Source organism: Drosophila guanche, unplaced genomic scaffold, assembly GCF_900245975.1.
Source record: "Drosophila guanche unplaced genomic scaffold, DGUA_6, whole genome shotgun sequence".
Classification (NCBI taxonomy): Eukaryota; Metazoa; Arthropoda; class Insecta; order Diptera; family Drosophilidae; genus Drosophila; species Drosophila guanche.
Genome location: NW_022995750.1, coordinates 874559 through 900454, shown reverse-complemented (window position 1 = coordinate 900454; position 25896 = coordinate 874559). Strand labels below are relative to the sequence as shown.

At 44.2% G+C, this 25896-nt stretch overlaps 2 protein-coding genes across 20 annotated transcripts in view; one reads left to right on the top strand and one right to left on the bottom strand.

Moving 5' to 3' along the window:
- Positions 1-25896, top strand: part of LOC117586131 (dystrophin) — a 155982-nt gene that overhangs the window by 27115 nt on the left and 102971 nt on the right. For 11 of the 19 annotated variants that reach the window (XM_034276016.1, XM_034276004.1, XM_034276003.1 and 8 more), the window contains 8 exons: positions 6272-6435; positions 6514-6619; positions 20826-20894; positions 21203-21293; positions 21370-21490; positions 21587-21720; positions 21927-22020; positions 22087-22167. In XM_034276016.1, the coding sequence (XP_034131907.1) occupies positions 6272-6435; positions 6514-6619; positions 20826-20894; positions 21203-21293; positions 21370-21490; positions 21587-21720; positions 21927-22020; positions 22087-22167 (860 nt within the window). Of the gene's footprint in view, positions 1-6271; positions 6436-6513; positions 6620-18894; positions 20513-20825; positions 20895-21202; positions 21294-21369; positions 21491-21586; positions 21721-21926; positions 22021-22086; positions 22168-25896 lie in introns of those variants that run through there. The other 8 variants (XM_034276006.1, XM_034276005.1, XM_034276021.1 and 5 more) reach the window with 3 other exon arrangements.
- LOC117586138 lies at positions 1140-2833 on the bottom strand. The gene is made up of 2 exons (XM_034276030.1): positions 2733-2833; positions 1140-2679 (listed from the first exon to the last, which is right to left on the bottom strand). Exons 1-2 carry the CDS (start codon positions 2733-2735, stop codon positions 1378-1380), a joined length of 1305 nt encoding a protein of 434 aa, XP_034131921.1. The 5' UTR covers positions 2736-2833; the 3' UTR covers positions 1140-1377.

Here is a 25896-nt window from a genome sequence, read left to right as displayed (position 1 = left end):
CATTGAAATTTCCACAACATAAATATTTTCTGCACAATTTCGTTAAATATTGCACACAAAGTGAAGTAGCATTCAATATCACTCGTATTTCCCCCCATTTATTAATTTTAATTTTCCTTTATTAAAAATAGTTTAGAATTTCCCCAGAAGACTGGCTTTTATTTGTTCTGCTTTTCATTAGAAACCCAATTAGAATTCTGTATTGCTATCGAATGCCATGCAAATATTTATGCATACTTGAAATTCAATAATCTCTGGCGATGGTTGTATTTTCTTTCCCAAAAATATGAGCAGACATCACAGAGCAGAGCAGAGCAGAGCAGAGCAAAAAAATCTTAATGTAAAAAGGGAAAAACTCTTGAAAAAGCACGCATCGCGCACAAGTATTTTGTTTCCGCTTTGCAACTTTTGTTGTTGTTGCATTTTTGAATGGGATTTTTGTTGGTGTCGAATGCGGTTTTTTGTTTGTTTTAGATGCATTTTTGTTGTAGGGTAGAAAAGTGTATTTAATTTGTAGATAATTATGATGGCATGGGGTAGCATGTAGAGTCGAAAGGAGTCTAGCTTCAAATTCCCTGATCGCCACATTTGAAAGGGTATTCCTTAGCCCCATATTACTTTTTGTTTTCACACATATTTTCCTATGCTTTTTGTTTATATTTTGTATTGAAAAAAGGGCAGCCCCGTGAAGCATGCGTCCGGCAATCGGCAGCATCAGCAGCATCAGCAGCCAAATGCCGCATGTCAATGGCACTTTTGACATTTTATGTGAATGTTTTTGGTGTTGACTTACTTTAACAAAAAAAGAACAGAGGAGAATGGATAGTGCAAGGGCCACCACTGTCTGTCTGTCTCGTATTCCTGTTGCCATAACACAGATGCAGCCAGATGTTGATAAATATTTCCGAATGTCAAAACAACATTGGACAGAGGAGGGGTACAGAGAGAAATTGGAAGATGCTTTCATTGCCAGAGGCAAGTGCGTGTCGCTGTCTTTCCATTCGATAAAGGTGTCAGAAAACTGTCTGTCGAAAAGGCACATTAAATTGACAGATACGAGTCCTTGCAATGCGTTCGAATCGATTATCATTTAATGTAAGTTTCGCTTTGATATTTAATTAAGGCAAAGGACAGGCTGATTCCTGGAATATCATTTCACTTTAATGCCGCACATTGCAAAGGAATGGAAAATGTTTTCTAATAAAATGCGAATTTGAGTAGTCCAGGTATTAATCTAATAGATAATAATTCCAAATAGACTTCCATCTGCTGCCCAGAGTAAGAAAGGAAGGAAAAGTGAGAGCTTTGTCGTCCCACGTTTCTTCTCTCACTCTGAAGCGCTCTCTCGCGCCACTCTGCGCTTCCCCCTCTCATCCTTCACTCTGAATACGTTCTCTTTTCCTTCTCTGATGCACTAAACTTGATGTTCCTGCGTGTGCGATGGCGCTTCATGTGCTGATACGCTGAGTTCCTTCGGCTGCTGCGCGAACGATAGCTGCGCAGGGAGTCCGTTTCGCTCTGCCGTCGCGAGGGCACCGCGGACGGCATCCTTGTGATTGTGAGGTGATCGCGCTGGGTCTTGATCAGTCCCTGCGACCGTATAAACTCCTCGAGCTCTGTGTTCGCCGCCTGGTCGTGGCCCTGCCACTCGCGCTTGTCCTTGTACTCGACTGGCTTTTGCGGCACGGCCATGATGATGTCGCTCATCTTTCGCCCGTTCTTGGCAATGGTGAACTCTGCCTGGTAGAAGAGCCGTCGTCGCTCCTCGAAGCTCATCTTCACCATGCCGGACTCATGACTGCTGGCCGTCGTCAGGACGCTCGTGTCGCTGGTGAGGCTATAGGCGGTGTGGCGCCCTGAACCAACGCTGAGGATGGAGGCGGATCTGATGTCCGAGGTGTTGCCAAACTTTACCGAAATGGCCACCTGTTTGCCCGGACTCTTCTCGTTTCGCGGGCTCTTCAGGGCGTGCACTGTCTCCGTGGACTTCGTGACCTCCAGCTGCTTGGCCAGATCTCGAGCATTTAGGGCGTAGCCCTTCTTGGGGTTCGGTGTGCCAATGGTGCGGGCTCCTTTCACGGGCGGAATTGTGGGGCTGAGGTGTCCATGGTGTCCAACGTCGGAGGCCCGTGCGCGATCCAAGGAGGGGCGCCAGGCAGGCAAGTGTCCGTAGGAGCTCCAAGGCGCTCCCAACGAAGGACGCTTGATCTTGGCGACACTCAACTGACGAATGAGCGTTTTGGGGTCGAGCGCCTGGCCCTTGCGCGGATGGGGCGTGCCCAGCAGCAGGCTGGCACTGTCCCTAATGGGTCCTGGAGCCGCCTCCACACTTGTCGCGTGTGACAGATGATGCCCGTCCGGGTCCCCACTGCCAGTCGATTGATTGGAGGCCACCGCCTTCAGGCCCTTGCCACCAGGGCTGTGTTTGCTCTCCACCAGACGCGCCTTCAGGAGGCTCGGATCCACGGGCTGCTCGTTGCGCGGATACGGCGTATCCGTTTGCCGCGAAGTCTGCATCAAGCCGTATTCCCGCAGGTTAACGGGCACCGATTCGGTGGTTGAGAACTTTAGCCGGAACATTCGCTTCCGTATCGAATCCTCTGCGGCCGCTGCGTCCGGTTTTTTTCGGCTCATCGCTGAGAATTTGGGTGATGGCTTGGCTTGATGTTCCGGGGAGTGCTAAGGATTGTGGATCGTTTTAGGGGTTTCGAGGTTTTCGTGGTGCATTTTACCATTTTGAAGATTTCCTGTTTTGGTTTCTCGATTTATTTGTTCGTATTTGGGGCGTGTGGCGTGTGTGTAACCCTATTTCTGTTTTGTGTTTCTGCTTGTTTTGTTACGTGCTGAATGAATTTTGCTCACGGAAAAGTCAAGGCTTGTTTGAATTAAGCGGCTGAAACTGCTTTAAATACTGGTTAAACTGCTTAACAACATACTACAGCTAAAGCAGTGTGAAACGGGTAAACTGCTTTTAATACCGGGTGAACTGCTTAATGCAGTTAACTGCTTGAACTGCTTGTCTCGACTTTGCTCACAAAAGCTGGGTGATAAGTCACTCCTTTTCGAAAATTCGAATTTTCAAACCAAACCAAACCAAACCAAACCAAAGCGTTTGCTCGTTGCATGTTTGCATTGAAGCTGTTTCGTAGCTTTATCTTAGTCCTGTGCTTTTCGCAGCAGACTTCCTGTTTTGCCGCCTTCAAACAGCTGTTGGCGGAAATAGCGAAACATTTGAAAAGAAAACGTTCAGCGACAAGGAAGTAAACAAGTCCCACGAAAACAGGAAGCAGCCAAAAAAAAGAAAATTGGGAATAACTGATAAAAGATGCGCAATAAATGAAGTCGAACTTATAAAATATAAACTCAAAGTGGAGTTTACCTCAAGGAAATGTGCGGAAATCCTTTAATGGAAGTGCCACAAAAGTGAAACAAAACAAAATTTAAATTTACAGAAAATCCTCAAGAATACATTAAAAATCACTCAATAATGTTTTAAAAATATTATGAATCCTTCAAATTCATTCGAAAAGGTGTTAAAGCTAATCAAAGTGCATGAAAAGTGAATACAAATCACGAATTAAGAGTGAAACCTGTATAAATTCCATTAAAGACTGTGTTCAAAAATATCCGAAATACATTTAAGGCATTTACAAATGGAATAAATTGGAAGGTATTCCAAATTATGCTCCAGTCAAGGTCGTTGGCGAACTTCTTGAGCTATAAAGGAGTTTCTTGCCCTCTTGCTCAGGTGTGCTCAATATTAGGTGGTGTCCTGTAGGCAGCACGACAGGAAAGGACACAAGGAGACAGGAACAGCAACGGCAACAGAAGCTTCACCTTCTGAGTGACAGCAGAGCGGCTCTCGCTCGGGGGAGAATTTCACGCTTTCTTTGGCTTTTAATGAATTATGACATTTTCCTGGTAGACCGAACGCTTTTGCTTCCGTGATAACAGCTGGAGGGGGAGGGGGAGGGTGGCTAGTGGGCAGGCGAAAATGTAGGGAGCGAGTGCTATCAGTGGTTCCTTTGCTTTTCTTTCCTTTCATTTTTCTTTGCCTGTCCACGGATTTTTTTCTTGTTACTTTTTATATATGATATTTTTTCCTACCATTTTGCACCTGTCCTGCCGCTCCCGTACGTACATGTGTACGCGTATGGGCAGGGACATTCATCAGGGAATGAAGTGAAAAGAAAATTGTACACTTAACGTGTTTCCTCGCTTTGCTTCTTCGAAGAGAGAGAGAGAGAGCACCCTTTCCCTTTTGTGTAGGAGCCCATGTTATTATTTCTTTCTGGTTTCCCTCCTAGCGCATATATATTTGCCTAACAGCTTCTTGTGTGCTGCTTCAAACTCTCCATTCATTCACTCACTCATTCAGTCATTCGCTGGCTGCAGAGCCCCTCCCTCAGTCGCTTCGAAATGCTTTCAGACGCCTCCTGCTCAAGTTGACACAGCCCTAGGACTCTGTCGTCCCGTGTGCTGATCCCAACGTTTTCAACTGTCGTCTTGGACTTGGCATTTGTCGCCCCCAAATCCCCTGTCCTTGCAGGCGCGTCCAGCCGCGCGAGCGCGCCTAATCCTGTCCGGGACATGGGAGATTGCCCCCCAAACACACACAAAAACCCACAGACAGAAAACCAAAGCCAATGTTTGCCCTTACAGCAGGCAGGGTCTTTCGATTATGAGAAGCTAGTGTTTGGGTATAACATTTAGGGTTTGTTCTGCTTCCGAATGTTTCCCATCTGGAAGGGTATTTAAGGATTCCTTGCCCTTTGCTTGTAGTTTCTGTGCCTTTGGTTTTGGTTTTACTTCGTAGTTTGGTTTTGTTTTCAGGGCTTATTGGAAGGGCAGAAACTTTCATAACTTTTGAGAAGAGAAGGAGCCAGATTTTGGGAAAGACACCTTTGCTTTTTCTCCTGCCTTTACATTTATTTTGTCTCCTTTTCCTTTTGCTTCTATGCCTACTTAAACTTTTCTTCTCCATCCTGTTCGCTTTGCGCTTTCTTGCTTCTTTTTTGCACAAGTATTTCAAGTGTTTCCTCTTTTTCCCGTTTCAAGTTATTCTCTGGCAAAGATATTTGCAGCCTGGTCGCTGCTGTGCGCTTTGAATGGCATTCCAATTGAAAATTGTCATTTAATGGCCAGCAAAAATGAGGGGGAAAATGCGAGAGAAGGGCAGGCGGTGTTGGGGCTAGAATAATATTATTATGTGCTGCTGCCGGTGCTGCCGGAGCTGCTGGTGCACTGGCGAGTATTGTCCCTCTTTGCTTTGACTTGAAGTCGAAGTCCAAGTGTGGCAGTGGAACAGTAGATGGATACTAAGAGACAAGCAAAGGAAATGGTTCGTGCACAGTGGGTACGAATGTGATGGTTCTTGGGTTAAAAACTAGAGGTTTGAATTACTAAAGCAAGCCTCTTAAACGCAAGATTATGTTCCTTTGAAGAGCATATCTGGAGTCTTAAGAATACTGAAAGTATATATCCTCTTGAATATGTTTACAGGGGGAATAGTGAGATTTAGAGTATATCCCTAAAGCTTGGTTAAAGACTTGCAACTACGTTTATGTACATATATCTGTTTGGAATGCTGCAAAGCGATAAATGTTGCCCTTAAATTCTCTACGTGTACATTTCCATGCTATATTTGCATGGCCCTGTGGCCCACTGTCGCTTGTCCATCACCCGAAGACACTTGAAACTTTTGCTTCATTGAAATAGTTTTTCATTTACTTGCCTTTTGCTCAAATGTGCAACAAAGTAAAGCGATGATAAGAAGAGGGGCAGAATGGGCAGAGAATGCAGGAAAAACCAAAGAAAAATACCCAGAAAAAAGGCACCGACAAGAGACTTAAAAAGAGGAAAAACAAGAGGGAGAGCTCTGAGAAATTTTGCAGTTTAACGGAAAAGCCGGGGGAGGAAAATATATTCAATACGCAGCTGGTACTGGTACTGGTACTGGTACTGGTACTGGTACTGACCCCGTTAAGCATGCAGCAAGTTGTGGTCAAAAGGAGGAGATAGCAGGAGGCAGAACCCACAGGATGACCGCAGGACCATCCAAGCACCGCGTTTTAATGAGAGGAACTTAATCATCATCATCATGGTGCTGCCCCGCCCAACAGCGACACGCGGACTCATGAGGGAGGAGCGCCTGTCACTGGAGGGACACCTAATTAGCAAAGACTTTTCCCTGCCCCTGCCCCTGCCCCTTTTTTAACGTTGTAATTTTTCAAAAATCTCAACTGACTGTTTCCCTTTTGTTTCCCCACAGAATACAATAACGAACCGAGCGGCAGTGGTGCGTTGGCCGGCAGCTTCGATAAGTCCGTGCTGCAAATTTCCGATTGGCTGACTTGGGAACAAAACATGATCAAGATACAGAGTGTCCTTGTCGAGGATGTGGATGCCATTCGTTTGGCCATCGAGAAGCAGGAGGTACGCTGCATTCACCCACCATCCCATTCTTCTTCTTGTGAATCTGCATTTCTTTTTCCTTTTTGTTCTGCCTCACAGAAAGTTTTACGTGAATTGAAAATGAAAAAGCCACAACTGAATGAATTGGTTCACACGGCGGAAGTGCTCAAAGGCGATACGAAGCGTCAGCAATTGCAGGAGAAAGGTAAGCAAAATATGCCAAAATAGGTAACGCTCGATGGCAGCTTTTCACAGAAAAGTTTACATTTTGGTTGTACTTGTTCCCAATTAATCGTGGACTTCCATGCCTAAACTGGTTCTGAAAGATTAATTTTTAGAAGAACTCGCACATAATTTTATAGAATTTAAGGACAATTTCCTTATTGCATTTATTCCATCAATTTGCGCATTCAATCAATCCCAGTCTGGCTTCTGCTTTGTAACAGAAAGCTGAGCTTTGTACCTTTAGCTACCTTCCAATCAAAGACGCTCTGCCCCTTGCCCCTCTTCGCTTTAAAAAGTCAATCTTTATGCCATCCATCAAGCAATTTCTGTTCGTTTCGTACTCGTATAAATTCCATGAAAATCCCAACGCAATTGCAATTTGCAATTAATGTTTGAATGAAAATTGTCTCCAAATTGGCTTACATTCTGCCGTAGTCGTATGGAAATTTCATTAGGCCCGGTTTTTGTCTGCCTGTCTGGATGGGAGTGACATTGGGAACATGGTTCCATTTGCATTTCCTTTACCCCAAACCCACCCGCACACAGACAGACAGAAATCACTTCGGTGCAAACAAATTTCCGCCAGGCGAGACGGAGTGCATGAAATGCACAACAAGGAAGGGAATGCAGGAGAAGGACGGTTCCCAGAGGTAGCAGCCAGAAGCCAGGAGCAGGAGTTCAAGCGAGACATATGAGAGTTTTGTAGTGAAAACAGCAAACAGACAGCAACACCCAATGGATGGCCACTTAAAATAGGTAATAGAGCGAGGGCGCAGTGACACAGAAGGCTCGGAAAGTGAGCAGCGGGCCAAGGGGAGGCAGAGAAAGCCAGTAGAGGTCCAGGAGTAGTAGGAGAGTAGGGCACTCTGAAGCGGAGGCTAGCTGGTCTTTGGCAATGGGAAATGTGGCTAAGGAGAACTCTCGTCAACATTTGCATAATGGGGCCGTGAACCTCCGACAACCCAGGGCCCTTCCCCCTCAACAAAAACTTCTTTAATTTGTCTGAATGTCCGCCTGTCTGTGGCCGAGGAAACAATGTCAAAAACAAACACACCGCCACATGGCGCATGAGAGAGAGGCGCATATAAGGCGGAGAGAGTGAGAGAGCGGGAGCACACTCCCTAAGAGCGAGAGATAAAGAGACCGAGAGAAAAGCCTAATGACAATGGTCAAAAGTTCCCAAAACAAACAAAAACCAAGCATCAACAGAAACAGAACCCGAACCCGAAGTGAGTTTTAGCTTCAAGAATCGAAGAAGAGCGTTCCTTAAAGATAAATTCAACCACTGAATAGTCGAGAGAAACTACCATTAAAACATCCATACATTATTATCATAACTTACATGGCAACGAAGGAAGAATGATGGAAAAAGATGGCCATTGAGTGCTAATCCAAGTCTGTTCAAGCATGTAAATGCCTGCAGCTTGTAGGATTGGAGGCAAGCAGCCTGTTTTTATGTGCTAAAAATAACTACAATAATAAACTCAAAAGAATATAAAAAGACATCAGAAAAGTGCATCGAAACCTTCGAGTAATTTAACAAAAAGTCTTGCAGTGTTTAATCTCAAAACTCACCTCACAGTTGTGGAGTCACAGTAGGTATCCCACAGTTGCAGAGCCACTGCCCAAAGAGAGACTTTTGCCAAAGTCAGGCGCAAGCTCTTTAATTTCCTTCTTTTTTTGTATTCCTTCCTCATTTTCTCTGTGGATTTTTCTCTGCGGAATTTTAATGTGGCAGGCAGCTGAGATGGTGCGGGGAGAGCAAGAGGCATGCAACATTTATGCCAGTTGACATTTAATTGACAAGGGGGAAACGAGAGTGGGATGATGGAGTGTGGGGGTGGCAGGGGAGGCAGAACCCAATGGTAACTGAAATATTTTTATGGCCTGCTCTTTGTTTGGTGGCTGGGCTTACCAGGGAGCGAGCTGCAGAGTGGAGTGGCAGTGGCAGAGTGAGGGTTGTAGCATGTAGCATGTACGAGGGGCATGCACTGCTTGCTACATATTATTATGATGTTTGGTTTGTCATAAACATTTGTAACTTGTCCAACGTTGTGTCCCTCTGTCCCTCAGTCCCCTGTCCTGCACCACTACTCCATCTGTGTCGCAGCTCCTGCTCCCTCCCCATCTTTGCCCTTATTTGTACGTGCCACAATGTGTTGCACACACAGGCTGCTGCTGTGTCGTTGCCTTCTGTGTGCGGGGCCAGCCTCTTCTTGCATTTGGGAGCTGCAAACAGTCGGCCGTTGCTTTTTGTTGTGATTTCCCTGTGCAGCAAAGGACACTCCATTTATTTGCTGACTGCGCTTTAAATTGTATTTAAATATTTTATAGTTTAAAAGTATTTTTTTGGGGAGATATTTCAATCGAAATTCAATTGAATTCTGCTGCTACTTCCACAAGTTTTTCTGTCTTCATCCTTCTCTGCATCAAACTCTATCTGTGGCTGTTGTGGCCTCTCCAATGATGCCACACACAAGCACACAAAAACCTTGACAGTTGTGGCCAGAAAATGGTTCCCCTCTGCTGCTGCTGCTGCTGTTGTTGTTGTGCTGGCATTCGGCCAGGAAAACTCTGGCAAAAGTATGGCCATCAGGCGACGAGCATTGTATTTCAATTTGTTGTCCCAAACCCCTCCAAAAGGAATTGAATTTCCACCCCCACCCAGAGCGGAAAAACAGGGTCACCTGAGGCCCATAGTCCATTAGCCGAAGAGGTTCGGCATGATTAGAGCAGCGGGACCTCTGCTCGAAGGATAGCGATTATGGCTGGGATATAGAGTAAAAGGTCCGCCCAATTAATTTGCCATTTTTGGCAAGTCCTGCGAGCTCTTAATTAAACCATTATTTACGAGATATTATCGCAATCTGTGCGACTGCACCTTGCTTCTTGGGCAGGGACAGGGCACTCTCGGCCAGGCCAAGAGGCACTCACAAGCACACAAAAAGAGTCTTGGCCCCCCTCTCTAAAGTTCTTATCAAAAAGAGGAATTGTGGCAGTGGGAGTGGGAGTGGGAGTGCTGTGGCACGTACATACATATGTGGGTGTGGTGTATCTGCTGCGTCTCTCTGTTGTGTGTGGTGCTCGTAAATCTGTCTTTGACATGCAATTTTAGTGCCGGCTGTTGCTGCAACACCAGTAGTACTAGCTGCAGCAGCAGCAGCAGCAGCAGTCAGAACATTATCTGAAAGGACAACGCACTCCAAGTCCTGCCAGTGTGCCTCTGTGACTGTGCCTGCTCGCTTCTACGAAATTGCCTCTAATTGCAGCCTTTCGCCTTGCAACGCCTTCAACTGCTCCGTTTGGGTGCTTCGGCTTCACGCCATTACACGCTTTAATAGGCCTCCCCCCCAGCCACCCTTCTACCCTTCTTTAGCACCCTCTGTCTTTCTCTTTCTTTATGCCACGCGTTGTCTCTTTCTTGCTCTTTCTCTCCCGTTCCGTGTTCTGTCTTCCTTCGCTCCTTCTCATTCTCATTCTCCTTCCCTGTCTGGCGTGTTTCTTTGGCCTGGCTTTCGGCTGAGCTTCCTGGCTTGTGTCTGCGCTTTCAAGAAGTTCGTTGCTTTTTGATACTCTGCTTTCTGAAATTGAGGGGTATGACTTCTGGTAGAACTCGTTTGGCTGTACCACAAGAAAGAGTTTGGGCTAGATGAAAGATACAATGAAGATTTCGGATTGCCTCAATTATGCCCGAATTGTTGTAAGTAGAGAAATAAGGGGAAAACTCTACAGTTGTTCTTTCTGAAAAATGATGATGGAACTGTGGCAATTAGAATGGATTTCCGTAATAAAAAAGTGTTTTAAAGAAATATTTCCATAATTTCTTGTCATTTCCAGTACTTCATATTCCATTTTTCATTTCATTTTCTGTATTGGCACAAGCCATGGTGCTGAGCGTTCAATTCTCATCTGGAAGCCAAAACCGAACCGAACAAACGTCAGTGGTTCAAATGCTAGTAATGATAATTACATAACAGCATGTCCAGCAGCCGGCTTAGGATTTTCGGACTCAACAACCGATGAGATAAGATAACTGAAATAAGATTGCCAAGTACCCAAAGAGGAAATTTAATAATTGTCTGCAAAAAGACAGAACTTTCTGTATTAGATCATCCACAATTCGACTTACAGCTAGTTGCTGGATTTATTGTTATCTTTTTGCATCCCTCGCTTCTTCTACCCTTCTGGATATATTTCTCAGTGCATCCTCTAGTCGACTTTTACTTTCTGTCGCTGTCATCGTCTTATTCTTTTTGTTTTTAATTACTCACAAAAAAAACACACACAGAAGCTGAAAAGTGAAGAAGTGAAGTAGAACCGTAGAGCCTGTCTCTCCTATGGCTGCTTAACCTCAGACCTTTTATGACATAAAGCCAGAGTTCAACCCCAAAACACTCTGCACAGCACCGGCTAACCCTTGGGATATAACCTCTAACCCCGCAGCCCCTGCCAAAGTCTCGCTGCCTTCCCACCCATTGTGCTCCTTCCCCTCCATAAAATTTAACTTAGAATTAAGTGAAATTATTGTCATGGCTGTGGACTTTTGGCGCAGTAGCTGGAGCAGGACCAGGAGCCGCCCGCTCCGTATCCTTTGAGCCTTTCTGCAGACAGCCCCCGAAAGTTATTTTCGTCTAAATAGTTTTATGTACGTTGAAAATTTTATTTTATTTTCTTTTGGTTGCCTTTGAGAAAAATATGTGGAATACTTTTTCTAAATTTTCGCAGGTTTTGTGCCTCAGGCAGCCAGAGGAAGGAGGGGTTGAATTTTTTGCTCCGTGTTTTTGTTTGTCCCCCAGAATGCCCTTGGGTGGTGGGGAATGGCGGAGCAAGGAGGCTGAGGCGAGTTCTGTGCTCCGTTTTCAACCAGGAGGAAGACAAAAATAAAATTCTTTACTCTGTGGAAAAAAAGAGTAAAACACTAAGGGGAGACGGGGAGTTGGACGTATATCTCTCTGGATCTCCTGTGCTGCTGCTGCTGCTGCTTCACTCCACTCATTACGCAAATTGTCTTGGCTTTCACACTGCTACGTGTCCTGCGTGTCCTGTGCGTCCTGTTTGTGTCCTCTGCCTCGGGGGATCCTGTTCTGTCTGGCCATCTCACATGACCAGAATGTTCCTAGCATTTTTTTTATTAATTTTTTTTTAATGAATTTTAATTAAATTCATTAAAAAGGTTGCACTTGTTGTTTGTCTCTCCAACTTGTTTGCAGTGCCTCGTAGTATTCATATCAGCATTTCATATATTCATATTCATATTCATGAATAATTTGAAGGCCAAGACAGACAGAGAGGCACTTGATTGTTTGTCTGTTTTTTTTTTTTGTTTTCATCTAGGATTTGTCGTAAATTGAATTGCATATTAAATGGGGGAAATTTTAAAGAGCACTTTGCCGAGGGAATTTAAGAGACCATTTTTATGGCAGAAAGTTTAGAAAATGACATTAAATCTTGAGAAAATATAAGTAGAGGTGTTTGGTAGTGTAATGAATGATTTATGTGTATGGGGTGTTAAAAACCAAAAGGATTCACAAAAGAAATAGCCATTTACCGTAGAATATAAACTTGAGCACTCAATATGGGACGACTTTAAGGGTATGCTGTATTTTAATTAGGAAAACTCAAATTTGCCATTGATTTCAAATGGATAAATCTTTGGTAAGAGCCATCTATTCTAAGTCCATTACTATTCCCATTCTCCTAAAGGTATTTCTAAAGCCATCTCACCCAAAAGAACTTTAAGCCATTTTCCCCCTGAACTACCATTTCCTCTCTAGCCAGCAGCTCATGGAAAACAGTTTCCCCCCTTGCAAATCCACTTCTAAATAGCCTTCTTATCAGACCCCTGCCAACCTCATCTTCCTCTTTAGCAACCGAACATCCTCATCCTTTCAGTCTCATTAAGGCCAGTGCACACGAAGCAATTTGTTGGCGTCCCGCTTGCAAAGGGTTCGGGAGGGGAATAGATCTACATCTAAAGCTAGAGCCATGGACCATAAAACATCATCAAATTCCATCAATGGAGAGGAACCAAAGGAAGCTCTTACACTGCTGTCTCTTTCTCTCTCCCACTCTCTCTCTCTGTTGGTGGGTGCAAAAATGTATATAATATTACCGCCGCTTATCAGTTGTCAAGGTTCAGGCATAAGGCTGCATGCGACATGCGGCATGCGGCATGCGGCATGCGGCAGTACCATACGCACAACAACATGTGGCAGGAAGGTTGAATGTCTTCCGGCTATGGGGCAAGTGCGCATGTGTTCCCCCACACCCCCGCACGGAGAGAGAAGAGAGAGAGCGGGCGGCAGAGAGCGATAGCGAGTAAGCAAAACAAATGCCGGAAAAGCGGGAGAGAGCAGCGGAATGCCGGCGACTGTTGTGGGGGGGAAAAGCTTTTCCCTTTTTTATACGTGGGGGGTGTGGTGTTGTGTGCTTTTGGGGGTGTTTCTGCCTCTCCTTTTGCTCTTAAAATGCCGAGCTCTCTCTTGAAATGGTTTTGCCTTCCGTTTACTCACCTTTTGTTTACCCATTTGGGGGTTGACTGCTCCATCGGCTGGCCCTGGACTTTGCCTTCTTCCGTGTTGAAATTTTCTCGGATTCTCTCGCTCTCTTTTGGGGGTCTGTGGCGTACTCAAAGCTGCCAGCGAGGACATTCGTTGGCTTTCATTGCGTCCAAACGGTTGTGACACTCCTCCAAAAATATAAATCCCTTTTTCACGCTACACGCGGAGAGTCTCAATTTTTCGACGCGTGAAAAACTCCTCAATCCGCCCCCCCCCCCAAACACACAAAATTATTGTAATTTTTAATGGGATATTTATTTATCCAATTGTCGCAGAAAACTTTCCATCTGCATGTGTGTTTGTGCAGTGTCTGTGTGTGTTTGTGTGCGTGCGTGGAAAGCCGGTTAAAAAAGTCAAACCGCAAAAACGGAGGCATTTAAAGTTTTTTGTGTCTGCGGCGGCTTATTGCCCAGCCCTCTCTCCGCAACTCGCACTCGTACGCTCTCTCTCTCTCTCTCTCTGTCTCTCTATCTCGCCCCCCGTGTGTCACTCCCTCACTTTATCACACTCGCTCGCTCTCTGTCTCTCTTTCACACTCCATGTCGGGCAGCCCTCTCTCTCGCTCGACCGTGCCGTATTTTTGTAAATCAATAAATAAGAGGGTGGCAACAAAAAAAAAAAAGCCGCAAAATGTTGTTCAACAATAAAATATACAAACCAAAAATCAAAAGTTTGTGACTTAAAAAATATAAGCAATAAAATAAATCTCTGAATAAAATCAAGTGTAGAAAATTGTGTGGAAAACATAAAATTTGTTCGGGAAAATTGAGGAGTTTGGGAAGAAGAATGAATATAATTTTAATGCAACTAATAGAAACATGACTAAATATTAGAAATGGTTATACAAATAATTTCTTTGTTCAATTGTTACCAAAATTTGTTATTTTTTTTAGGAATAATATTGAATTTTGTAACAATCTTAAAATTAAATAGTTCTATGATAAATAATCTGAGATATTCAATCTTTGGTTAGAAATTATTTAAGCATTCCACAAAACAAAGTCCAAGATGTACAAATGTATATTCATGGAATTCGCCTGCTCACAAAAATTAAACCATAAAACGGCTGAGCAGAATGTGCAATGTGTGCTTAGTGTGCTAAATATTATGCCATTTAAATCATTAAATGATAACCCAAAGGGAATAAAAATCCCAATAAAATTAAAATCCAAAATAAACCCTTCAAACATCATTAAAAATGCAAGCCAATTAAATCGCAAAACACGATTATACCGAAACGGTGATCAAATACTCGTGTAACTAAATAAGTGCGCATTTTGAAAGATTATGCCCTGTAATCACATGAATCACATTTAAATTCCAAATAAAACCCATAAACAGACAATCGAATCGAGTCAATGGGAGCCGAGTGTGTGACCAATTCCCAAACCAAACCACAAATCATACATAAAATGAATATGACAAATACAAAAGCACACCAAAGCAGCTTCGCGTATAATTAATGCATAAAATCAGCATAAAACTATAATGAAAATGAACATAAAATAATTATATCGAAAATGTTAAATTCCATTACAAACGAATGAGCAGAACCAGCGAGGGGGAAAAACGAAAGGCAGGAGGCAGCATTTGACTAAAACTCGAGGCACAATTTGCATATAAATATTCAATAAAGCAGCAGCAGCACTCCCAGCCCACACACAAAAAAAAAAGGAACCACAAAAACACACGAGGAGCAGCAGCAGCAGCCTGAGGTGGAGTTGGGCAGACGGCTAAATAAAGTGGGCGTGTTACCAGTTTTTTGTGTTGTTGTTGCTGTTTCTGTTGCTGTTGCTGGTGCTGCTGCTCATATCATAGCGGGAAATGAATGTGTTTCAATAAATTACACGGAACGAAGCTGTGGACTGGGAAATGGGAAACGATCCTGGGCATGGAAGCGGGACCGACCGCCTCAACGGCCTCTCACGCAGACGAGACGAAACGCTGTAGAAAAAAAAATTATGTAGCATAACTCGAGGAGCTCTTCGGTGAATGTTTTGCTGTGTGTTGTGTGTGTGCGCGCGCGTGTGTTTCGGTCGGTGTGTGCGTCTAGCAATTCATTGGAGTCCACTCCAGCGAAGCACAAAAACAGCAAACGTTCGCGCAAAGCCATGCCAAAGGAAAATAAGAAGACGGGAGCTCGATATTTGTGAGGGGTCGCAGCTTAATATACCCTCTGATAAATGTTGATGTTATATGCAAAATGTGTTTCAGAAAAGATTTTAATTATGTAGAATTAAATACTTAACTGCTGATACACTTATAGATCGAATTTACAGCCATCTTAAATACTTTGGTAATTGTCGAAGTTACAACAAAAATTTAGGATCTATAACATGTGTTAATGATACATTCTCTCCAGAGAAAACTCCACTATTCATAGAGTATAGAGTATGCCAACTGCTCGTCAAGCTCATACCGCTCTTCACCACAATAGGGTATGCAAAAAAAGCAAAACCACCAAAGCAGCAACAATCAGGAAAACTTTGCGTTCAACAACAACAAAACTACAGGCGGGAACAGCAACCACAAAAACAACAGCAAGAAATACAGCAACAAGGAACTGAGAATATACGCCGTGAAGAACATGAACACCAGAGCGACTCAAGCTCAAGTTATTTGACTTGATTGCATACTTTTAGGCGGAGGCAGCAAAACATTTCATTTACTTGTAGGCGCTCACACCCACACACGTATCCGTAACCACCCGCACATCTCTCAACAAGGAACGTGTTTTGTATAAAAAGATAAACTATCTATGCGCCAAAACCCCCCCACCGACCACCAGCACTACACAGCCCCATCAATCCACACACACACACACACACAGCTGTTACCCGCGAACAAGCAGGACAGACAGAATTGGGCAGGACAGAGTTTTGTGAGTTTCCATAGATGATGGCATGCTTGAGAGCCATTTTGAAAGGACCAAAATATCTCAAACAAAAACAAAAAAATACAAATTTAAAAATGAGAAATTTGTGGCAACACCAACTGCCATAGCAAATCGAAATCCTTCATCGAAAGTATAGGAAAAGTCTAGAGGAAAACCACACAAATGATTAATGATTGATAGAGACAGAGAGTGGGTGAGTGAGTGAGAGCGAGTGTCCCTCCCTCTAGAACAATTGATGTGTCAATTGAGTGTCATGGAAAAATTACGTCCGTTATTGAGGTCATTATTGTGGTATTAGGAAAAACAATTCGGCTCAAAATGGGAGACCAGGAAAAACAATGCGGGAAAAGCAAAAGCCAATGTACAGCATGGCCAAATGTTTATAGGAATTTATCGTAGCACAAATTGTGGGAGGTCAGAAAACATATTTGTTATATGGAGAGAGGTAATCCAGTGGGTTGTGCGGATGAGTGCCACAGTTTTTTTTGGATAGGGAAGTACATATATTCAATGCATGACTCGATTGCTCGATGATTGGCGAGCATATTGATTTCATTTATCAATATGGTTTTGCGGTCTATGCCAAGAGACATACTGCCCATAGATTTCATGCCTCTTTAAATTATGAAGCACTATTATGAAGCCTTTTGGTCACAGTTCTCTCCTCTCAAAACTCTTTAATTTGTCGCATAAATCCCTACAAATTAAATCTCTGGGCTCAGCTTTCATGCTCCAATTCATACAAAACTATAGATTAAACCGCCTAAGTCCCGTCCCGCCAGCCAAAACCTATTCACAGAAGCAGCTGCTCCACAATCTACCATCTTGCTTAAACTTTCTTCTCTTTTTTTTTTTTGAGTAATACAAATCCCCATTCCATTAGCAAACGGCATTTCCACTGTCTGTTAATCCGCTTTTGCTGGCTGGCCCCTCCCCGCTCCTTTCCCAAGAAACTTTCGGTGCAGAAGGCGAGAACGAGAGAGCCTCCGGCTAATTGTGGCACACAATTGTGTTTGGCAGTGCCGTGGGGCAGGCAGCGTAGTGGCAAAATGGAGTGACAGAAACTTGTTCCAGCTGCAAAAATAAAGTTTAAAATAATCAACTTTTGTCATAAATTAAATAGATCTGAAGGGGAACAGCGGGAGCCTAGCAGCAGGAGCCGTACAAAAATTATGAAAAAGCGAGAAAAGCTACTAACGGAAAGTCAGGGAGCGGCAAAAGAGACAACGAAAATACTCTCAGGGGGGGGGGAGGCAAAGGACAGTAGTAGTAGTAGTGTCCTGGACAGGGGTTATAGTTCGTCGAGAACAGAGCATCTCTGTAGATGCAACATGCGGCATGTGGGAGTGTCAGCGCCAACAAAAGAATCACAAGTGGAAACTGCAAAAGCCAAATGGCCGACGTCTACGACATTGTTGTCTGCGTTCCGTCCGTCCTGTCTGCCCCGTTCTGTTCTGGCATTCGGTGTTGGTGTGTGGCAGAAGTTAAATGCACCTGCCACCCGTTCATAGTCTGGGCCAGAGCAAAACGGTGAGAGTGGTGGGAGTCTACTCTGATTTTCCCTGTTTGCAGGTGTCAAAAGTTGAAAGCGAAAAGGAAAAACAACAGCCAAACCATGAAACAAACTTCATGGTGCGTGAAAAAACATTGATGGTTGCAAACACTCCTGCAATTTCATATATGCAAAAGGAAGAGCTTACCAAATCGGCTACAGATACGACAGTGTACAGTGATTGATGGCCATGAAGCACCAACTAAGGGGAAGTTAGTATCTACTTCTTGTGGGGGTTGCTGTTGCTTAGAAAAATGTTTAAATCGTTGAAAAGTGTCATGAAACTTAGAGAATTTATGGAAGCTGAATTCTCACAGGAGATTGTAGAATTTATAACTCAATGAAATCTGTAACATCTGCATTCGTTTTTCAAGAGGGATATTATGGGCTGCGATGTAATTATGTATTCGAATTTCGAATATGGATTATTTAGAGAAATTACCTTATCGAGTCACTAAAGTTCTTTGAAATACTTTTAATCGTGTGAAGAGGCGTCTTTAATGCAAAACCTGAAAGTTTCCTCCATAGCCAGTGTTCACTGTCTGAAGCGAATGAGGGTCAAAGCAAACAGCGCCAAAAAGTATGCGACAAGCGGCCCAGCCGGCGCACATCCAGGCACAGAGTGTGGTGAAAAAAGCGAAAGAGAGGAAGATTAACTCTCGTGTGTGTGTGTGCGTCGAGGAGAGTGAGCTTTAAAGCCCAAGAGAGCAAACATTTAAGAGTGTTTTCTATTGCTCTCTTAAGTGCTTTGCCCGCTCTCTTTGTGCCTCTTTGTGGCGTCACGAGAGTATTTGCATTGTGGCCATGTTCCAATGTTAAGTTTCCGGCACGTTTTATAAACAAACCCCAGACCCTGGACAAAAAGAGGAAAAGAGAGAGAGAGAGAGAGAGAGAGCATAAGAGAGGAAGGTAGGAAGGGAGCGACTGATTTTATTTACCGTTTTTACTCCCCCAATGTCAACAGAGTTCTCGGCTCTTTTTTATACCAATTGTTTGTGTGTGTTTACCGTGGAGAGGAATTTGGGGAGCCTGAGGAGCCTGAGGAGCCGCGAATGCAATGCAAATCGAACATATCAAAATCGCATAAGGCGGGACGTGATAATGCAACAAATCAAGTGAAGTGCAATCCCAAAGCCCCCTCCCCCCGCACTACCCCTAAATCCCCGTTATATCAGTCCTACGCCATTAACCATTAGCCGGGAAGGATCAATCAAGGATTTACGCACAAAGTTAGAGGCGAGAGGAGAGAGAAACCACAGAGAATGACAGCGAAACCGCCGCCTCCAGTGCCGCCCACATTGGGCGGTGATGATCCCACAGGACATGGCCCCAAGCTGGCGCCGGAGATACCACGCCTCAACTCCGAATTGGCAGCCCAGGCGGCGCTCCGAGGACAGCAACTGCTGCGAAAACAGAGCTCCCAGGAGCAGCAGCAGCAGGGGGGGCAGCATCACAACACACTGCCAGCGCACAAAACAGGAGGACCTCCGCCGCTGCCACCGCAGGGGAGTCGCCCCGTGCCCGCGATACCCGCCAGAGGAGCCAGCGATCGGGCGGCACCACCGGAGATACCGCCGAAGCGGCACAGCCTCAAGAGTCTGCCCGATGGACAGGCGATGATGGTGCCGGGACTGCCACCGCCGCTACGGCAGCCACCGCCACTGCCCAAGAAGCCATCATCCGCGCAGAGTTCGGCTCAGAGTTCGGCACAGAATTCTCCGCTGGTGGCCATGAAGTTCAAGGAAAAGCCACCTCCGCCACCAGAGAAGCACTCGACGCTGTCCGCTGAGGGCATGGCCGCACGCCGCTGCTCAAATCCCTTTGAGATGCCGCCACCTCCACCGCCATTGGTGCTCCAATCTGCCGTGGCAGCCCTCAGCGAACAGAGCTCCAAGAATGCCCTGAATCCAGTGCCATCTCCAGCGCCCACGAGGGCCAGCGAGGCCAAGAAGATCAATCAGCGACCCTCGATGATTGCCGCCTCGCCCACCGAGGAGTTTGGTTCCGAGGATGCGCTGCGTGGGATAGAGAGTGGCCTGCGGAACATGGAGCGGGCCATGCAGGAACAGATGAATCTCAGGAATATGGAGGCGGCGGTGCAGAACAACTTTGACCTCAGCTTCAAGGCGAGTCTGGCGGCAGGAACGCGCCACTTGGGCGGCGGATCTGTGAATCTGAGGACCGCCAACTACGAGCGGAATCTCTCGCTGGACGAAGGACGTGCAGGAGACTCGCGACAATCACTGGAGGAACTGAAGCAGCTGCGTGCCCAGGCCCAGCAGCAGTCCCTGCACAATTCCTCCTCCTCTTCGTCATCCTCGCACGTGGAGCAGTCCATGCGATCCACCATTGAGCATCACATGCGATCCCTGGACCGCAATCTTCCACTGGAACTGCAGTACAGTCGCCATCGCTTCCAGAACAACCTCTCGGCCGTGGGTGTCGCAGCAGCTGCCGCTGCATCAGGGGGCAACCCTGCCCTTGGCGCCGTTTCGAATGGAGGCTCCTCCGGTGGTGGCGGTTCCGTCTCTGCCTCCTCCCAGCAGCCACCCATGCCACTGAGCAGCGAGTTCCGTGAGCAGATCCGACAGCAGCTACTGGGGAATATCCCACCCCAGGTGGTCCACAACATGGGCCCGTCGCCGGGCTCGGCGGCCGCTGCCGCCCTGCTCCAGCATCAGGCCCAATCGCGGGCTGCCGCCGCAGCTGCTGCTGCTGCCGCTGCTCAGGTGGCTGCCGCCGCCGCTGCCGCAGCACAGGTGGCCGCTGGTGGGGGACTGTCGCGGGAGGAGCTAAGAATGCGCCGTCGATCCTCGCACGATGAGACGCAGCTCTCGCAGAATGCTAGCGGTGGTGGGATGCAGGGTAAGCAACGGGGGAACTGGGGAGATCGAAAAGCAATAAAATAAAATAAATGAATAATCGATTTAGTATTTTTTTATATTTTTTTTTTATATAATTTGGGGAATATTTGATTCCGAATTTGCCTGAATTTTTGGACACGAAATCAATGGGAATAATGTCTTCTTCCTATTTGTACCATAATTATCTCACCTTTCTTTCATTTTTCCCTGAACTCTAATCATATTTTTCCCTCCATCATTTCTATACATTTTCTTTTCTATAATTTCAATTCATGTTTATTTCTTCTTCTGACTTCTCACTGGACGATTCGTAGAGTTGAAACAATTCTGTCTAGCACCGCATTGTTCGGCGGACTTAGATTATATGCGTTGCTGTTTGAAAGGTAACCCGACTACCGGCGTTAGAGTGTTAATGTTTGTAACCTTAACCCCACAACAGGGTCCTTAATCGTATAACCCATAACAGCACAAACACGAACCAACGTTAAACCTTGAAGCAGAATCTAATTTTGTTTTAAAGTTTATTTTTACTAAAAATAAATTGCATGCTGGGGCCCACAGAAACGAGTGAGAGAACTCTGGCTAATCGTTTGTTTCAATTCAATTAATGTATTTACCATTTAACCTTAATCTAAAATATGTGTTGTAGCCAAAATTTAAACTGAATCTCTCTTCTATTTGCCTATAACAGTAACTCGTTTGAGAGAGCACTGGGATGAGACCCAACAGTGCGTCCTGCAGCGCGCTGCCCAACTGAAGAACATGCTGAGTGACTCGCAGCGGTAAGTGGCTTGACACTTGACACTTGACACTCACTTAACCTCCACTCTGACCCCTTTACTGTAATTAATCCGGCAGGTTTGAGGCGAAACGTTTGGAGCTGGAGAAGTGGCTGGCCCGCATGGAGCAAAGGGCAGAGCGTATGGGGACTATAGCCACCACAGCCGACATTCTGGAGGCCCAACAAAAGGAGCAAAAGGTAGACGACAGGCCTCCAGGCATTCACATTCTCTTTTGAATGGCAGTCCCCTGGCAGTCTATCCACTAATTATGTTTGCATTTAATCTCTCTGTAGTCCTTCCATGCGGAATTGCATCAGAACAAGCAACACTTCGATATCTTCAATGAATTGACACAAAAACTAATTGCCGTCTATCCGAATGATGATACTTCGAGGATCAAAAAGATGACGGAGGTTGTTAATCAACGGTAGGTTAATAGCAAGGGAGGGGAAGTCCTAAAGCGGTTAAAAATGTCTGGCGTCTGGCGCCCACAGCAATGGTTGTTGGGGAAGAGCTGGAGTGTTTGGCTGCTGGATAAACCCACCCCAACTCAGCTAAAAATGTTCCAAATTATCAACAGATCCAGATTTACATTATATATTCATAATTATAATCATATATTTCCCTTTGCAGCTATTCAAACCTAAACAATGGCGTCATCAATCGTGGCAAACAATTGCATGCCGCTGTCCATAGTCTGCAATCATTTGATCGTGCCATGGATCAGGTAAACATCTGCAAACAAAATATATTCCCAATAAACAATCACTGAAATATGAATCTTTCATTTTAGTTCCTTGCTTTTCTTTCGGAAACGGAAACTCTATGTGAAAATGCTGAATCTGAAATTGATCGCAATCCATTAATGTTCAAGGTAAGCATTTTACACATTTTGTTCTCTCTTTTTATGATCTTTGAACTGTAGAACCTGCTGCTGACATAATGATGTACACAATTCTATAACAATTTAAAGCCACTTGACAGATTTATGCAGTCTATATATATATGAGGAATTTCTTATTGTTCAGTGGGCGGCTGTGGGATCATTGACACGCCCGCCGATTCGTTTTGTTTGTGCCTTGACCATATGCGATCAGAGTGTGTTGTGCGATGATGATGGGCAGTGCTTTGCAATGGGGAACAGTGGTATAAACTGGGAAGAAAGTGTTCAGTTATATGGGAAGCTTAATGTAGTTTACACAGATTTGCAATGAGTATTTAATGCACTTTAAATGAAAATGATTTCAATAATAATATTTTAAAATCCTCCGTATATTTTCCATTTATATACACCTCGCTCTCGTCAAAGAATATGCTATCCCTTTTCTTTCACTTTGCCCTGCCCTTGCTTATGTTTTAGGTCCCCCAATAATTTGCTTTAATTACTTCTATCTTCCATCGATAATCTTGCACCAAAGAAGCAATTTCCTCGCGTATCAGTTCAAGGGCTGAACTTCAAAACACTTGAACTTCGCTCAAAGACTGAATGAATCGTGGGTGCGTATTGGTATTCAGATTTGTATCAAAGCGGAACCGAGAGTCTGCTGCTTTGAGCACTTACTGTCTCGATTGCAGTTGCAATCAGAAATTGGCATTGTGGCTGCCACAAATGAGCTGGGGTGGAGGATGCACTTATTAATGGGTAGAATATAGAGGGGTTTGCCGCCGCTTCCCAAACAAGAATATTCTCCAGAGTTCGCTGTGGCGCGCGCGTTCCTCAAGTGCCTCGTCTCGTGGCGTCTGTATATTTGGATTGCCTCGAAACAATCCCCTATTCCCTCCCCTCCATCTCATCATTGTAGCTGAGGCCGCCTTCCACTTTTCCCTTAATTACACATTCGTCTACTTAGGATAATTATTGTAAAATGCTTTTTATATTCGCTTTTCATTCGAATTCGAGTATTTTCACCCTCAATTTTCTCTTAGCTTTGCCTTTGAGTTTTCCCAATTCAATTATAATTATTGTTATGCCTTTTTTGTTTCATTCTTGTTTGAGTTCTAAATGCAAATTTTCGTTCTTTCTTTAGAGAAAATTGAAATGTCTTGAGGAGTTGCTGGGGAGCGTGGAGTATGGCTTAGGCAATAACAACAATATTCAATGGATATCTGTTAATTGAAATGTGAAAGCTTAAATTGATGTTAATTTTTCTATTTTTATGCTACAATTCCATAATTTCCTCGGTTTTGTGTTTATCCCTGAAAGCTTTTATTGGTTTTTTAACAGGATAAAGGATTTTACTGCTACATTTCCCAGCCAAACTTTGGTCTGTACCTTCTCCCGTTACCATTTCAGATGCGCAAGCGCATTGCCTCTATAAAGTGAGCTTTGTTGGCTACTTTTCATGTTGGCAATGCTGCAAGTAAAGCTCTAGAAAATGTCTCCAATGCACAAAAAGCATTTAGTTTGCTTTGGCGCGCTTTTTCGTACGGACGTTTAGGGGATTTATACAACAATTACAACCCACAGGGTTCTAAAATAAAATGGGCAAATATGAAAAGTTTATGCAGTACAATAAGGTTATTTTATTTAGTTCATTCAGTCTCGTATTATTATTTTTTTTTTATATTTATTACTAGAACTACACATTAAGGCATTTACTATTTAACCATTCTTTTGCTTCAGTTCTCCTTTTATCCGCTAATATTATTATGTAGGGCACTCACTAGTCGACTCCCCAACCAATGTCCTCCCCTTTGTTTTTGTTTATTTTGCCGGCAGGTAGTGCACATTATTTTCACCGGCTGTTTTACGCCCCTCTCTCTATCAACCAATCTAAGCTTTTTGTGTAGACTCTGAGAGAGTCACAACAAAAAAGTCTCCACTCTCGTTTTCGTTCTCTGTTTTTGTTATCTCGGCAAAACCCGGCCACCCGAAGCGCCACCCACAAGTGCACGAATGTCCAATGCCGATACCCTATGGGCCGACGACGCTGTCGATGATACCCGAACGTGTGCCTATTTTGGATAAACACACCAGCTGCTGCCGCTGCCTCAGTCGCTGTCTCAGTTGCTGTCTCAGTCGCTGCCGCTGCTTCAGTCGCTCTGCCCTCTGCTTGGATGCTGGCGTCTGTGTGCCCGTTCGGGTTTCAGTTCGTTTTTTGAGATGCGCCCGGTCGCGCGTGTTTAACGGACAGCCCCGACAATTTTTTAACCGGTTCCGGTTGTTAAGTGTGAACATTAAAAATTAATAAACGTCCAAAAACGAATTTCAATTAAAAGTAATAAAATGGTAGCGAAAATAATCAAATAATTTCAAGAGATGCCTGCAAAGCATTGCCTACTTTGGGGCGTGCAATGCAGTCTCTGCCACATGCAGCAAACAACATGGCACTCTGCCGCATGCAGCACACAGCATGCAATGTGCAAGGCACACACACATGCAAATTGAATCGCCGCATTCATGCAACAATTAAACACAAATCTCGTCTCAAAGGCAAATGATGGCAAAGCCCATCGTCGCCAGTGCATTCCCTCTGTGTGTTTGCCTTTCCATTCTTGACTGTGTGTGTGTGTGTGTGTGTGTGTCTGGCATTGTGCCCATGCATTTTAAAGTGAAATGTGCATTAATTATGCACTACCCCACGCCCTACAATACCTACCGCTCTTTGCCACATTGTGTCCGCGTTCGCGAAAAATGAAATTGAAATTGAAAATATTGTGACCACACAAAAATGTTATGGAACGAAACTAATATTCTCTTTTCGCTGTGAAAATTACTAATCGGCTTATGAATTGTTTTCATGTCCATCAAATCGAAAAACCTACTGCCATTGAAATATGGACGAATTCTTATGTGCAACAAAAAATACCTTTAAAATTGCTGATTTAAATATTTAAAGCTTTTCAATATGCTGTACAAAAGCAAAATGTTCTTTTTGTTGCGATGCAATGTTTGTGGAAAAAAGTGTACTTAAATGCAACGTTACCATTAGCTTGGGAATTTTCGAGTAGGTGATGTACATATGAGATTATGAAGTGCGCCATATGATTATTTGCGTGATTTTATGTATTTCGCGAGCTTCTAAGAGCATTAAGAGGAGGACTGGAAAACTAGCTTATTGAATGGCTATTGTAAGGTTGTCCTGGCATTATTGTTAATTTATAAGTATAAGTATCAGAAAGGAATTCCATGGATAAATTATGCAGTCTCTTGAGTTTCTTGAGTTGACGTTATTGATGTGTTCTTTGTAATTATTTGAGGGTTTTAATGTTTTTTGCGAGGTTTCAATTTTTCTATTTGTGGTGTTAGCTGGTCCTTTTAATTTTTGAATTAACTTTTTCTACCAATATTGTGCCATAGACCAAAGTTTCCAACGTAAAATGGATACAACATCTGATGTTACAAATCGAGAACAAGTGATTAGAATCTCAAAACTCAACCAAAAGTATCTCAAAAGGTCTCCCAGCCACCCAAAGCAAAAATCTTAGGCAAACCTTAGATAAAACAGAAGATAACCAAACACTTAAATCTCTCAAATTCTTTGATGATTCGAGTTCTTAGCAAGCAGCAAAAAAATAACCGTCAGGCCCACACACAGGCCCTCTCAAAAGTCGACTCTTAAACGGAAGCTCAAACCTGAAAGAGGCAGATTCCCCCCCCCCC